The following is a 15,870-nucleotide window of genomic DNA, read 5'->3' on the forward strand; positions in this document are numbered from 1 at the left end:
ATAACTTAAAAGAGTTAGTTTGACAGTTGACAAACATGATAGTAATGTGATAGTGAGTGCAAGGGTAAAAAGAGCTGCTTCTGTTGGGTTAAAGGGATGTTTGTGTTTTTTAGTGTGATGTGTTTTGTTTTCAAGTTCGTTAGTAGACGTATTACTTAATTGAGCATTTTGATACCATAGCCAGTGTAGGGGAAGATGAATGGAGGGTGCTATGAGACTAGTTAAGACTTATATGTATCCTAATTTTAGTAATATATAAAATTGAGAGAATTTCCTTTGATTTTCAGGAACAATGATGAATAATCAATGAAAAATGAATGAAAAGGTTTATCCATGCAAGCTTCAAACCAAAGTCAAGGATATCGATCCTTCCAGGGGAGTCCAAAGTTCCAAGATTGTTTATCCATGCATCATTTTGTCGATCTACTAAGATTAAATTGTCTCGTTGTAGTTGCAAGACTGGAACAATAGACGGCAGTTTACACCACCCAGTGACTTCCATGCTGACGCGATGAATGATTATTTCATTTCACAGGTAATTGTTCTCAATGAATGTTTTGGTTCTAACGACCTGCTATCTGATCGTAATTCTAATTATTTACTTGGCCTTGTTTCTTTGTAGGCAGTGATAGAAAATACCAGAGCAAATGATATACACAAGCGAGTTCCCTTTTTAGTACCGTTTACTAGCAGGGTTAAGATTTTCACTGTAAGCAAGTTATTTTTTTGGTTTCCTTATCCACAATATTGAATTTCTTGGACGACTGTTAGTTATAGAAATATGTAAGATATTTTTTATTTATGGTTACTTTCTCTATAACTCATTTCACAGACACAACTAGCAGCAGCTAGGCAAAGGAATGGATCTCTTGCTGTTTTTGCCAGAAACCGGTTTAGAATTCGACGAAATCATATATTGGAAGATGCTTTCAGTCAGATGAGTGCATTGTCTGAAGTTGATCTTCGAGGATCGGTAATTTCAGACTTCCATGATTTATGAAAAATGAAATTGTTATCTTACTTTTTTCTATCTTTTTCTTTGCCCTCGTGAAAACGACCCCTTCCCTCTTCTGCATCCTATAGTTGCAGAGTTACTTGTAATTGTTTATTAGTTTTTTCTTGTTTGTGTTGGGTCAATTGCTTCACTTTTCTGCATGCAGATACGTGTGTCTTTTGTTAATGAATTTGGAGTTGAGGAGGCAGGAATTGATGGTGGTGGTATTTTTAAAGATGTCATGGAGAACATTACACGGGCAGCCTTTGACGTGCAGTATGGTTTATTTAAGGTTATCACGACATTCCTTATTATTAGCATGGCATGGCTTTGTTAATCCTGTAGTATTATTGGATAACATGAAGCGTGATGAGACAGCCATAGTTGTTTGAAATCGCTTTTCAAAATAAAAATAGTTGTGAGATCACATTTCAATATAAAAATTGGTTGCTTGAAATCTATTTCATAAAATTTCAGTAATATGTGGGTATGTATTGTTCATTTTTTCTAATATAAGTTATTTTCTGCTTGGTAATCCAGCAAATTGCTGACCATTTGCTCTACCCCAATCCTGGTTCGGGAATGATACATGAGCAACATCTCCAGTTTTTCCATTTCCTCGAAGTTCTTTTGGCAAAGGTATGGCCATAATTCCCAATCATACATGGAATTTACTTTGGTTGACTAGTGTTTTTTCTTTTTTTGGATAAGGATATCCTGGTCTTGGCCTTATCATGGAAGATTCTTATATATCTTTCACCCCATACTTTGGTTGAATTTTGGAACATTAATGTATCGCTTGACATTCATAAATACAATGTCATAATTTGAAATCTGCTGTCTTCCTACATTATGCATGTTTTTCTGTTATTGAAGTTGCTGCCCGGTTGTGCTAAAAGTTCTCAAGCAGTCATGCTAAAAGATCTCAATCACATTAAATGATTTTTGACAGGATGTTGTTGTTTTACCCTTCTTCCTGTAGGTCATGTTTGAAGGAATTCTTGTTGATATACTTTTTGCAACATTCTTCTTGAGCAAGTTAAAACAGAAGTAAGGTTTTTAAAGATTTACTGTCTTACTGTTTTGTATTTTGTGCTGATCCACTAATCGTAGTATTGATGGTCATGACAATGACTAGTTGCAAGTTACTTGAATTTTTAGGGTTCTAAAAATCTTACATTTTATTATGGGTGCACTGCCTACTAATGAGATTGTCAATTGCTAACTTCCAAATGTTGAATTTGGGATTTCCATGCTACATTCACTTTCTTGATCTGCAATTACAGAGCTACTCTATACTGGAATAAAGTCTCATCTGAACTGTACATTGCTTTTGATGCTGTAATTGCAAAGCTAGGAAATCTTTATGTATAATGCCTTTTTTTTATCATTTATTAATGAAAATGAGAAGCCTTTTTATAGGCTGGAGATTACAAGAGTTGTTAAACTAACTTGGGGTTGAGTTAGTTTACTTATAACTAACTCAAGATACAAAATTGTTAATTCAAATAACTAATCCTAAACTATAAAAATGGTAATTCAAACACCTCCTCTAGGATAAAACTCAAGAAACATAAAGAAGGGGGATGTTCTACATTAGCTTTTGTCAAGGCTTTAGCCAAAATTTTATTTATCAACTGTGGGGGAGGATTTGAGAGCTCCCCAATCTCTACACACTTCTCTAATGAGAGTCTATACCAAAATCAAGATACCCATACCCTCCCACTCAAGAAACTTAAGTAATTGCTTAGAGAAATAACAAAATACTTGGCCCCACTCTAACAAACACATTCCTAAGGGCCCACACAAATAGAAAAATATCAACTAACTCTCAATCATTCTTTCTTCTTCCTATTCTTGTCTCTACGGGAATACACCTTTACTATGGGAGGTCTATCATTACCCGCCCCCCAAATAGCCACCTTGTCCTCAAGGTGGAATTCAGGAAACTGATTCTTGAATAAGAGCAGCTTGTTCCCACGTTGCACTTTCAAGTGTCCCCTCACTCCAACGGATCAAAACTTCTAAGTTGTCCTCCTTTTCTATTGTTTTGCGAACTCCCAATACTTCTACCGGAGACACTTGCATAGACAAATCAGCAGCCAAATCTTTTGAAATTGGGAATAATGGCCTGTTTGAACCCACGACCTTGCGAAGAACAGAAACATGAAAGACCGGGTGTATAAGCGATTCCTTGGGAAGGGCCAAACGGTATGCAACGAAACGAATTCGTGCCACGATCATAAATGAACCAATGAATCTTGGGGCCAATTTGGAGTGCTTAAAACGGCTGAGAGAGGACTGTCGGTAAGGGCGTAACTTCACATAAACCCAATCATGAACCTCAAACTGCACCTCCCGTCTTTTAGCATTAGCATATTTGACCATTCGCTGCTGTGCTTTCAGTAAATTGGCCTTCAAAACGCCCAAAATTTCATCTCTTTCTTTCATCAAATGGTCTACTTCATCATTCACCCGGCTCGAGCCCTTCACATATGGTAATATAGAGGGGGGTGGTCGCCCATAGAGGGCCTCGAAGGGGGTCATCAATGTGGCTGTACGGACTGTTGTATTATAGCTTAATTCAGCCCAAGCTAGCCATTTAACCCATTGTTTAGGTGTGTTCATAGAAAAACACCCTAGATACGTCTCCACCCCTCGATTGACAACTTTTTTCATACTTTTTGAAATTTTGGTAGGTTGTGAGTTACAAACTTACACTGAAGCATTGCTTGGTCGTTTTGAAAATTCAAGTGATACTTACACACGTTTTGAATACATTTTAGGTTAGATTGAGTTTGTTGCACTTGGTTGTCATTTTTGGTCTTGAAATGCTTTTTTCAACCTTTTTGGTAGATTATGAGTTACTAACTTACACTTAGGATTTGCTAGATCGTTTTGAAAACTCAAGTAATACCTAGACACGTTTTGAGCATGTTTTAGGTTGGTTTGAACTAAGTTTGTTGCACTTACACACTTGGTTGCCATTTTGGGTCTTGTAGTGCTTTTTTCACTCTATTTGAACTTTTTTCGTAGGTTATGAGTTACGAACCTACACGTAAGCTTTTTTAGGTCGTTTTGAAAGTTCAAGTGATACTTAGACACGTTTTGAACTCGTTTTAGGTTGGTTTGACACTAAGTTTTAAACACATTTGATTGACATGTTGGGTCTTGAAGTACTTTTTTCACACTTTTTGAAATTTTGGTAGGTTGTGAGTTACAAACTTACACTTAAGCATTGCTGGGTCGTTTTGAAAATTCAAGTGATACTTACACACGTTTTGAATACATTTTAGGTTAGATTGAGTTTGTTGCACTTACACACATGGTTGTCATTTTTGGTCTTGAAATGCTTTTTTCAACCTTTTCGGTAGATTATGAGTTACGAACTTACCCTTAGGATTTGCTAGGTCGTTTTGAAAACTCAAGTAATACCTAGACACGTTTTGAGCACGTTTTAGGTTGGTTTGAACTAAGTTTGTTGCACTTACACACTTGGTTGCCATTTTGGGTCTTGTAGTGCTTTTTTCACAATATTTGAACTTTTTTCGTAGGTTATGAGTTACGAACCTGCACGTAAGCTGTTTTAGGTCGTTTTGAAAGTTGCAGTGAAAGTTAGACACGTTTTGAGCACGTTTTAGGTCGTTTTGAGCATGTTTTAGGTCGTTTTGAGTAAATGGTATGTATGTTGTGATTGTTTGATTGCATGTATAATACCTTATTGAGATGTGTATGCTTGATTGAGAAGCTGATAGAACACCAAGTAATGGTTCTTATTTGTTCATTAAGCAACCAAACTATTACAGAATACAATACTCAAACCAGTCTTGAAAACACCGAACAAACAAGTACTATTACAGACAATAACCAAGTATAAAATAAAACATTCAAACATCAAAAGTAGTTTAGGATAATGGAAAACACTTTCTAAGATTAAAGTAACTGAACAACTTCTGTAATTCTGCTCTCCAGAAAATACAGCCCCTCCACTTCCAGAAACTGATTAACCAACCCCCATCTTTCCTTCCATCTCTCCCTTTTAACCTCCCCCTGTAACTAACTGTTGTCCCCACTAAGGTGGTTTCCACTTCCTCCAATTCCATCACCTGTGCACGTGCAATTCCACTTGTCTTTCTTCTGCTATATTGTATTGCAATTGGTGGTCTATCATTACTCTCCCTCTCCAAAGACACCTTGTTCTCAAGGTGGGAAATGAGGAAGCTTTTGTGTAAAATCATCACAGTTCTCCCATGTAGCCTCATGAGGTGGTATTCCTTTCCAACTAACAAGCACTTCCCACTTCTTTGTTGCTGGATTTTTAGGATAGCCAAAATTGTCTGCTGGTAGTAACTCTTGAAATGTAGGAACATCATCAATTCCATATAGTTCGGTAAATGTCATTCCTCCCTCCATAGCTCGACATTTTGTCAAGAAACCTTAATCAGATGGTGTCCATGTCTCCATCATGTGTTACAGACTCACTCTAGTCTTTGTCAAACTCGGGTCACCCCTTATAACAACATTCTTTTCATTTTGTATGAAAGATAAAGTGAGTTTCCGCTAATCCACTTCAGTTACCCCAACGTGTGCAGCCATTGCATTCCAAGGATGACATCCTGATAGAACACTGATGTAGTGTTTCTATTATATTGATAATTCAAACACAACTTACAACATAAGCAAACCGTGAACCTCAGAAAAATGAGTCACGTTACATATAATTCACAAACATCAAACAAAGAAAACCTCCTAATCCAAAATTCCAAACAACAAAATACTAATAAGCAAACCAGAATATAGAAACACCAATCTTCTGCTTCCCCTGTCTTTCAAGCAGTATTGCAGACATTTTCCTTCACTCCAAAAACTCACTTTAACAAAGAGGCAGCCACATTTTCAGGTATAGAAAATAAAGTAGGTAGTATGTAGGAAGGCTAACCAGAACTGAGTTGCATAAGGTTTGTCTTCCGCCTCTAGAGATGTTATATCTTTTTCCACCTTTCAAGTTTCTTGTGAATTCGATCAATGACTGGTTGCCAAAAAGACTTTTGTCGAGGGTAGCCTCCCAAAGGGAGACCTAAATATATAATCGGAAGCTTTTCTACCTTGCACCCTATCAGATTTGCTGTTTGAAACAAATCTTCCTCTCCCACATTAACGCCGCTAAGGGCTGATTTTTCCCAGTTTACTTTCTGCCCCGAACACCATTCGAATAATCTAATGACGTTTTAAAGTTTAAGGAGCATCTTCACATCATACTTACAAAAGAGAAGAGTATCATCGACAAATTGAAGCAAAGGGAGGTGGATCAAGTCTTTGCCAACAAGGAAACCTTCAAACTGGCTGTTAATATGAAGCTTGTTTATGATTTCTTCTCCTAAAACCTCACTTACTAGGAGGAATAAAAAGGGGGAGAGGGGGTCCCCTTGGCGGATACCTCTAGATGCTGTTATCCGGCCTCTAGGCTTACCATTGATGAAGACTGAATACTTTGGATTTTTTAGGCAGCCCATTATCCATGATATCCATTTGGAACTAAACTTTTTCAAAGATAAATTTTTTTCTAAAAAAGTTCCAATTCACCCTATCAAAGGCTTTTTCCAAGTCAAGTTTTAAAATCCATCCTTTTTTTCCGTTTTGCCCTATAATCTTCCACGGCCTCGTTAGCAATTAATATTGGGTCAAGAATTTGCCTACCTTCAATAAAGGCGCCTTTGGAGTGGGGTTAGGGGCTTATAATTGCATCCATAACTTGTTTTAGACGTTCAGATAAAACCTTTGCGACGACCTTGTATGCTAACGTAGTAAGGCTGATTGGACGGAAATCCTTGACTAGAGTCACATTCTCTTTTTTCTGCACTAAACAAATGAAGTTTTCTTGGATGCAAGCATTTAATCTTCCATTTCTGTGGAAATCAGACATTAGTGATTTGAAGATATCCTTGAAAATAGACCATTGGGTGATTAGGAACTTCACTGTGAAGCCATCCGGGCCCGGAGCTTTATTGTTGCCAAGTGCCTTTAATGCCTTAAAGATCTCCTCCACTGAAAACTGGGTAACAAGAGCCTCATTCTGAATTGAGGAAACACAAGACCAATTACTGTTAATAGGGATGAATCTGTCCCCCGGAATTCTGGTATAAAGTGACTCAAAAAATTCCAGCACAAGCCTTTCAATGTCGCGGAATGAAGTCGAGACAACCCCATCATCATCTTTTAATTCAGTTATGAGGTTCCTTCTTTTATTCGCATTTAGAAAGCGGTGGAAGAAGCCCGTATTCTCATCACCCAAAGAAAGCCAATTGAGTTTACTCTTCTGAATAAAATTACGCTCTTCATTTTGATAAATACTAAGTAATTCCGCTTGCAAAGCAGCTCTAGAATTCAACTCTTCTTGATTTAATCCAATCAACTCAGCCACAAAATCATATTTTTCTAATTTTGACATCAAGGATTTCTCTGTTTTTTTTTTACCTTAGCTTGCGCAGCAATATTCCAAGCTTTTACTGCCAATTTAACTGATCTCAACTGCTCATGAAGAATGAAACCAGCCCATCCCTGGAAGTTAGAGTTGCTCACTGTTTCAACAATAATCTGATTAGAATCACTGGACACCAACCAGCTGTTACAAAACCGAAAAGGAGAGGGACCCCAAAGAAAAGAACCAGCCTCCAAGAATAAAGGAAAGTGATCCGAGAAGATGCGTGCTTTTCGAGAAACCCGAGAATTTTCAAAACAAACATCCCACATCTGATTTATGAAGAATGTGTCTAATAATGATCTTCAAGGAGAACTACCGTCTCTAGACCAAGTGAACCTTCCATTTTGCAATGGAATTTCCATGAGAGAAACCATGTCAATAAACTTATTGAATAATGACATTCCTCTAGTACTTCTGCCAAAAGGAAATCTTTCCTGGGCCCAACGAGTGATATTAAAATTCCCACCTATGCACCAGGCCACGGCCGAACAATCAGCTAAGGAAGACAATTCGGGCCAAACCAATTTCCTTTCTTTGCAACCACAAGGGCCATAGACATTTGTGATCCAACAAACCTTTTTGCACAAAGTGAGGCATTTGATTGACAAAGAGAAGCGTCTTTTAATGACCTCTGTTACAGATATTTTACTGCTGTCCCACATGGTAAGAATTCCCCCAGAAGATCCAACAGAAGCCACATAATCCCAGCCAATATCCTTAGAACTCCACAATGATTTTATAAAAGCCGAGTTCAAGGTATCCTTCTTAGATTCTTGAATCATGACTACAATTGTTGATGAATTTTTTAAGTGCTGCACGTTTAGAGGAGTCGTTCAAACCCTTAGTGTTCCAGGAGACAACCTTAATAATGACTGGGAGGAGGAAAAGGCAGTTGCACATCTAATTTAAGCCAGAATGATTCCACAATCGCCGACTATAGACACTAAATCTTTAGGCAAATCCAGGGGAATTTTAATAGGGAGAATATCTTCATCATTGAACAAGACATTCAGATCCATCCCATTAATTTCTGGGACTAATTTAGGGTCAACTTCAGTGTTGGGGACTGCCAATTTAACTGATCTCAACAGTAAGTTGATTAAGTTGGGCAGTAGGAGGGACACGAGACAAGGCATCTGCTGCTTTGTTTTCTAGTCCCGGTTTATACACGACATCAAAATTATAGCCAAGAAGCTTAGCAATCCATCTCTGATGTTGAGGTTGGATAACCCTTTGTTCCAATAAAAGTTTCAATGATCGTTGATCAGTTTTCACTACAAACCTCCTGCCAAAAGATAAGGTCTACAGCGTTGCACAGCCAAAACTACAGCCATTAATTCCCGTTCATAAACTGGTTTAGCACGATCCCTCATAGCTAATGTCTGGCTAAAATAAGCAATTGGCCGATGATTTTGAATTAAGACAGCACCTACCCCGTATCCAGAAGCATCGGTCTCTATTTCAAATGGTAAGGAAAAATCTGGCAGTGCTAAGATTGGGAGAGTCATCGTAGCCATCTTTAAATTCTCAAAAGCTTCAGCAGCTGCAACAGTCCATTCATATGCTCCTTTCTTCAATAGTTGAGTCAAAGGAGCAGCCACACTTCCATAATTCATTACAAATCTTCGATAATATCCTGTCAACCCAAGAAATCCACGAACTTCACGGACATTAGTGGGCACGGGCCATTCTTTGATAGATCTAATTTTCTCGGGATCAACCTCTACACCCTTGCCCGAAATTATATGGCCAAGATACTCCACTTTCATTTTGGCAAACCCACACTTGTGCTGCATATTAGCATATAATTTATTCTCTCGCAGCACCTCTAACACCCATTCTAAATGTTGAAGATTTTCATCCAAACTTCTGCTGTAAATTAATATATCATCAAAAAAGACTAAGAAAACCTGCGTAGGTAAGGTTTAAAGATACTATTCATCAAAGCTTGAAACGTTGATGGTGCATTGGTGAGCCCAAAAGGCATGACAAGAAACTCATAATGCCCCTCGTGAGTTCTAAAAGCTGTTTTCTTCACATCCTTTTTACACATTCTAATTTGATGATATCCCGCCTTGAGATCAATCTTCGAAAATATATTAGCCCCATTAAGTTCATCAAACAATTCCTCTACTACTGGAATAGGAAACTTGTCTGGAACGGTCACACTATTCAACGCACGGTAATCTACACAAAACCGTCAACTACCATTTTTTTTTCACCAACAAGACCGGGCTCGAATATGGACTAGTACTAGGTTTTTATGCCAAATGCCATCATTTCATCAACCAATCTTTCCATCTCCTCCTTTTGCTGGTATGCATATCTATAAGGCCGAACATTGACTGGATTAGTCCCCTTCTTAAGATGTATATGATGTTCAATGGTACATTGTGGTGGCAACTCTCCAGGCCAATCAAAAACATCTTCATTCTTAGCTAACACGGCTGGAATAGACTCATGAGTGGTAGGCACTTCATCAACCCCATACATCGCTGCAAATGCCATTCCACCTTCCAAAGATCCACACTCAATCAGAAATCCCTGATCAAGTTCTGTCCATGTCTTCATCATGTGCTTCAAACTCACCCTAGCCTTCGTATGACTCGGATCTCCCCTTAATACAACCTTCTTCCCATTTTGTATGAATGTCAAAGTAATTTTTCACCAATCTACTTCGGTTACTCCTAATGTATGTAGCCATTGCATACCAAGAATGACATCCACTCCCCCCCAATTCCAATGGCAGAAAATTATCCACAACCTTCCATTCACCCAATAGCAGTTCCACTTGTTTACAAATTCCCTTCCCTTTTACAGCTGATTCAGACCCCAAAATAACCCCATAATCAGAAGTTTCCTGAATCCTCTTCTTCAACTACTTCTAGTTCTTCCCCATTTGCCCCAACAACTAAAACTCTAAGTTCCTTATGATCTTTCACTTTACACTTATGGCCCACAAAAAATCATTCCTCACAACGAAAACAGAGACCTTTCTCACGTCTAGCCTGAAATTCAGCATCAGGAAGTCGTTTTAGTGGTCCTTCTCGTCGATTAGGTTCACCAGCCACTCCTCGAAGTGTAATCATCCGCATTGGAACAATCCCTTCTGACTTATTATCATTAGAAATCACAGGAATTTGAGGTTTAAAAGAAGCAGAAACCTGGAATTTTCCATCCGCTGCACGTTTGAAACTTGATTCTCCCCTTATCACTTCTCGGTTCTCAATCTTTTGGGCCAACTTCATCATTTGAGCAAGCCCCATAGGTTCCCAACATTCCATGCCTGCCTTAATCCATGGTTTCAAACCATTCATAAATGTTTCTTCTAAGACAGCCTTTTGTAGAAAAGGCAATGGTGCTACTGATTTGTCAAATAAATTCCGATATTCTTCCACTGTAATTTCTTGCTTGATCTTTAAAAATCTTCCCAGAATTGATCCCTCACGACTCGATCGAAATCAAACAATAAGTCTCTTCTTTAAATCGTCCCAATTAACAAACGGTTCACGATCTTCATGAGATTTATACCAATCCAAAGCTGCTCCATCAAAACTAATAATGGACACAGTCATTTTCTCTGACTCACTCAGTTTGTGTATCTGAAAGTATCTCTCAGCCCTAAACAACCAAGAATCAGGATCATTTCCCACAAAAACTGGCATTTCAATTTTTTTAAATTTGCTTCGGTCGCCCGCAGAATCTTCACCCTCCAACTTGGTATGTTTTTCCTCAGATTTTCCTCCCATCATCGTCCAATCACTGACATCAACCATGCTGTCAACTTTACTTGATGATCCTTCTAGTACTTCTTCCATCGTTGTCTTCTCTTTGATCATTCCTTCAATATATTTCAACAGTGTTTCTGGTTGCTGTTGTTGCTTCTCAGCCTGTACTCCTAACCTCTCAATACTCTTCGCCAAAGATGACATGTTTTCCTTGATTGTTGGCAGATCATGTAATTCTGCTCGAATGCCGGATATTTCTTGATCTACCATTTCCAACTTTTCCTCAATTCGCTTTTGAGCCATGATATAGAACTTCACAGATTCGATTTCTACGATACCAAAATGATAGAACACCAAATAGTGTGTTCTACTAATTTATTAATCAGCCAAACATTTACAGAAAACAGGTTCTAACACAGTCTTGAAAACAAAGTACTCGACAATTTGGAAGACAAAAAGCCCTAGAAGAGTGAATATCACACTTTGGAGAATGCAAAATGGACTATGAACTGTGCAGAAGTTTTGCAAATGAAACCTCCCTTTCTCAGTTTATCTCCTCATGTTTGTCCCTTGTGTTTGCATGCTTTAGAAGATTTACATCATATTTTCTTCTCCTGCTTACATGCAAAGAAGTGTTGGTTTGGCTTACTTGGCTATCTTCATTTGAATTGGGTTTTCGACTATAGATTTAGGAGAACGTGGTCCAGCTTATTTCATGTCCCATTCTCAAGAAGAAACCAAGATTGATTTGGTTAAATGCAGTAAAGGCCATTTTACCAGAAATTTGGTTTGAACAAAATCAACTAACATTTCAAAATAAAGCTTCCTCTTGGACAACTCGAGTCGAAATGGCTAGAATCAATGCTTCTACTTGATGCTCTCTTTCAAAAGACTTCAAAGATTTCTCCATACAAGATATAAGTCATAATTGGCCGACTTTCATTTTTAATTCTTAGTCCACTACTGTACTCTTATTTTATTTCTTTTGGATTTCTAGTGGTCTTAAATCTATGTTGTATAGTTATTGGGCAGTTTGTATGATCTATTCTAAACCTTGTCGTTGGTTTAGTCTTTTGGTTTAAGTCTCGATATGGTGAGAATGCTAAGTGGGTGTCAACCTAGATGAGATGTCCAAGTGCACTAGCTGATCCTAGGGCTTCTTTGTATTATCTTTTGTCTTGTCTACTCATTTTCAGCTTAATGAAGAGGCTTCTTTGTATTTCTTCATGGCTTGTATTCATGGTAATTAGTTTCGTAATGAATCTTTCATGTTCTGGTAAACATTACAGAAACACATAATTTCAGCAATCTGTCAAAGAGTTGAAGGAGAAGACAGAAGAACTTAAAGGTCACATGAAGACCTAAAAGTTAGGTAATTTTTTGAAAACTTTTTTCTTAGTCTTGCTTAGTTTTAGTGGTATTTGTTAACAGGCTGAGACATACTCTTGTATGCCAAGGCTGGGTGGCCAATTCAATGGATGGCCTGAGACGGTGAAATGACGAGTGTAGAACATAGTAGACAATCGAGCAGATTTACAAGTAGGGGATGGTGTTTGGTCTTACTCTAAAGCTACTGCTAGAAAGGTGGTTCTCCCTTTATTTACACATGTTATCTATATTTAATTACTGTTTTTATGTGATGGTGAATAAATATTTAAGTCGTTTCAAGTTTGTACATCATGCTTGAGTTAATACATTTCCCAACTCGCACTAATTTTAAAGTTGAGACTAAGTTTGTTGCACTTACACACTTGGTTGCCATTTTGGATTTTGGAGTGCTTTTTCTACATTTTTTGAACTTTTTGGTAGATTATGAGTTATGAAGTAACACTAAAGCATTATTAGGTCGTTTTTAAAGTTCGAGTGATACTTAAACATTTTTTGAACACCTTTTAGGTTGTTACAAACTAAGTTAGATTTACATACAGCCATGGTTTCCATTTTGAGTCTTAAAAGATTTTTTTTCACACTTTTTGAAATTTTTGGTAAGTTATGAGTTATAAACTTACACTTAAGCGTTGTTAGGTTGTTTGAAAACTTATACATGTTTTGAACTTTTTGCTAGGTTATGACTTATGAACTTGTATTGAATATTTGTTAGGTCCTTTTGAAAGTTCAAGTGATACTTAGACACATTTTGAACTCGTTTTCGGTTGGTTTGAAACTAAGTTTTACACACGTTTGATTGACATGTTGGGTCTTGAAGTACTTTTTTCACACTTTTTGAAATTTAAGTAGGTTGTGAGTTACAAACTTACACTTAAGCATTGCTGGGTCGTTTTGAAAGTTCAAGTGATAGTTACACACGTTTTGAATACATTTTAGGTTAGATTGAGTTTGTTGCACTTGGTTGTCATTTTTGGTCTTGAAATGCTTTTTTCAACCTTTTTGGTAGATTATGAGTTACGAACTTACACTTAGGATTTGCTAGATCGTTTTGAAAACTGAAGTAATACCTAGACACGTTTTGAGCACGTTTTAGGTTGGTATGAACTAAGTTTGTTGCACTTACACACTTGGTTACCATTTTGGGTCTTGTAGTGCTTTTTTCACACTATTTGAACTTTTTTCGTAGGTTATGAGTTACAAACCTACACGTAAGCTTTTTTAGGTCGTTTTGAAAGTTCAAGTGATACTAAGACACGTTTTGAACTCGTTTTAGGTTGGTTTGACACTAAGTTTTAAACACATTTGATTGACATGTTGGGTCTTGAAGTACTTTTTTCACACTTTTTGAAATTTTGGTAGGTTGTGAGTTACAACCTTACACTTAAGCATTGCTGGGTCGTTTTGAAAATTCAAGTGATACTTACACACGTTTTGAATACATTTTAGGTTAGATTGAGTTTGTTGCACTTGGTTGTCATTTTTGGTCTTGAAATGCTTTTTTCAACCTTTTTGGTAGATTATGAGTTACGAACTTACACTTAGGATTTGCTAGGTCGTTTTGAAAACTTAAGTAATACCTAGACACGTTTTGAGCACGTTTTAGGTTGGTTTGGACTAAGTTTGTTGCACTTACACACTTGGTTACCATTTTGGGTCTTGTAGTGCTTTTTTCACTCTATTTGAACTTTTTTCGTAGGTTATTAGTTACGAACCTACACGTAAGCTTTTTTAGGTCGTTTTAAAAGTTCAAGTGATACTTAGACACATTTTGAACTCGTTTTAGGTTGGTTTGACACTAAGTTTTAAACACATTTGATTGACATGTTGGGTCTTGAAGTACTTTTTTCACAACTTTTTGAAATTTTGGTAGGTTGTGAGTTACAAACTTACACTTAAGCATTGCTGGTCGTTTTGAAAGTTCAAGTGATACTTACACACGTTTTGAATACATTTTAGGTTAGATTGAGTTTGTTGCACTTGGTTGTCATTTTTGGTCTTGAAATGCTTTTTTCAACCTTTTTGGTAGATTATGAGTTACGAACTTACACATAGAATTTGCTAGGTCGTTTTGAAAACTGAAGTAATACCTAGACACGTTTTGAGCACGTTTTAGGTTGGTTTGAACTAAGTTTGTTGCAGTTACACACTTGGTTACCATTTTGGGTCTTGTAGTGCTTTTTTCACACTATTTGAACTTTTTTCGTAGGTTATGAGTTACAAACCTACACGTAAGCTTTTTTAGGTCGTTTTGAAAGTTCAAGTGATACTTAGACACGTTTTGTTCAAGTCATACTATTTTAGGTCGTTTTCAAGTGAACTTTTTTCTTCTTGTATTGACTGTTTTACTATTTCTTCATGCTTTGTATTCATGGTATTTATGTTCGTAATGAATCTTTCATCTTCTGGTAAACATTGCAGAAACACATAATTTCAGAATTCTGTCAAAGAGTTGAAGGAGAAGACAGAAGAACTTAAAAGTCACATGAAGACCTAAAAGTTAGGTAATTTTTTTTGAAAACTTTTTTTCTTTGTCTTGCTTAGTTTTAGTGGTATTTGTTAACAGGTTGAGACATACTCTTGTATGCCAAGGCTGGGTGGCCAATTCAATGGATGGCCTGACACGGTGAAATGGCGAGTGTAGAACAAAGTAGACAATCGAGCAGATTTACAAGTAGGAGGATGGTGTTTGGTCTTACTCTAAAGCTACTGCTAGAAAGGTGATTCTCCCTTTATTTACACATGTTATCTATATTTAATTACTGTTTTTATGTGATGGTGAATAAATATTTAAGTCGTTTCAAGTTTGTACATCATGCTCGAGTTAATACATTTCCCAACTCGCACTAATTTTAAAGTTGGGACTAAGCTTGTTGCATTTACACACTTGGTTGCCATTTTGGATTTTGGAGTGCTTTTTCTACATTTTTTGAACTTTTTGGTAGGTTATGAGTTATGAAGTAACACTAAAGCATTATTAGGTCCTTTTTAAAGTTCGAGTGATACTTAAAACATTTTTTAAACACCTTTTAGGTTGTTACAAACTAAGTTAGTTTTGCATACAGCCACGGTTGCCATTTTGAGTCTTGAAAGATTTTTTTTCACACTTTTTGAAATTTTTGGTAAGTTATGAGTTATAAACTTACACTTAAGCGTTGTTAGGGTGTTCGAAAACTTATACGTGTTTTGAATACTTGTTAGGTTTGTATAGAACTAAGTTCGTTGCACTTACACACTTGACATTTTGGGTTTTGGAGTGTCTTTTTCAAAAATTTTGAACT

At 37.0% G+C, this 15,870-nt stretch overlaps 1 protein-coding gene across 1 annotated transcript; it reads left to right on the forward strand.

Moving 5' to 3' along the window:
• The first annotated feature begins 342 nt into the window (after positions 1-342).
• LOC116405796 (E3 ubiquitin-protein ligase UPL6-like) lies at positions 343-12,534 on the forward strand. The gene is made up of 7 exons (XM_031889575.1): positions 343-535; positions 623-709; positions 833-973; positions 1,161-1,286; positions 1,535-1,633; positions 1,977-2,044; positions 12,493-12,534. Exons 1-7 carry the CDS (start codon positions 512-514, stop codon positions 12,500-12,502), a joined length of 555 nt encoding a protein of 184 aa, XP_031745435.1. The 5' UTR covers positions 343-511; the 3' UTR covers positions 12,503-12,534.
• Positions 12,535-15,870: the final 3,336 nt, after the last annotated feature.

This window comes from Cucumis sativus, unplaced genomic scaffold (assembly GCF_000004075.3).
Source record: "Cucumis sativus cultivar 9930 unplaced genomic scaffold, Cucumber_9930_V3 scaffold31, whole genome shotgun sequence".
In the NCBI taxonomy this organism is placed as follows: Eukaryota; Viridiplantae; Streptophyta; class Magnoliopsida; order Cucurbitales; family Cucurbitaceae; genus Cucumis; species Cucumis sativus.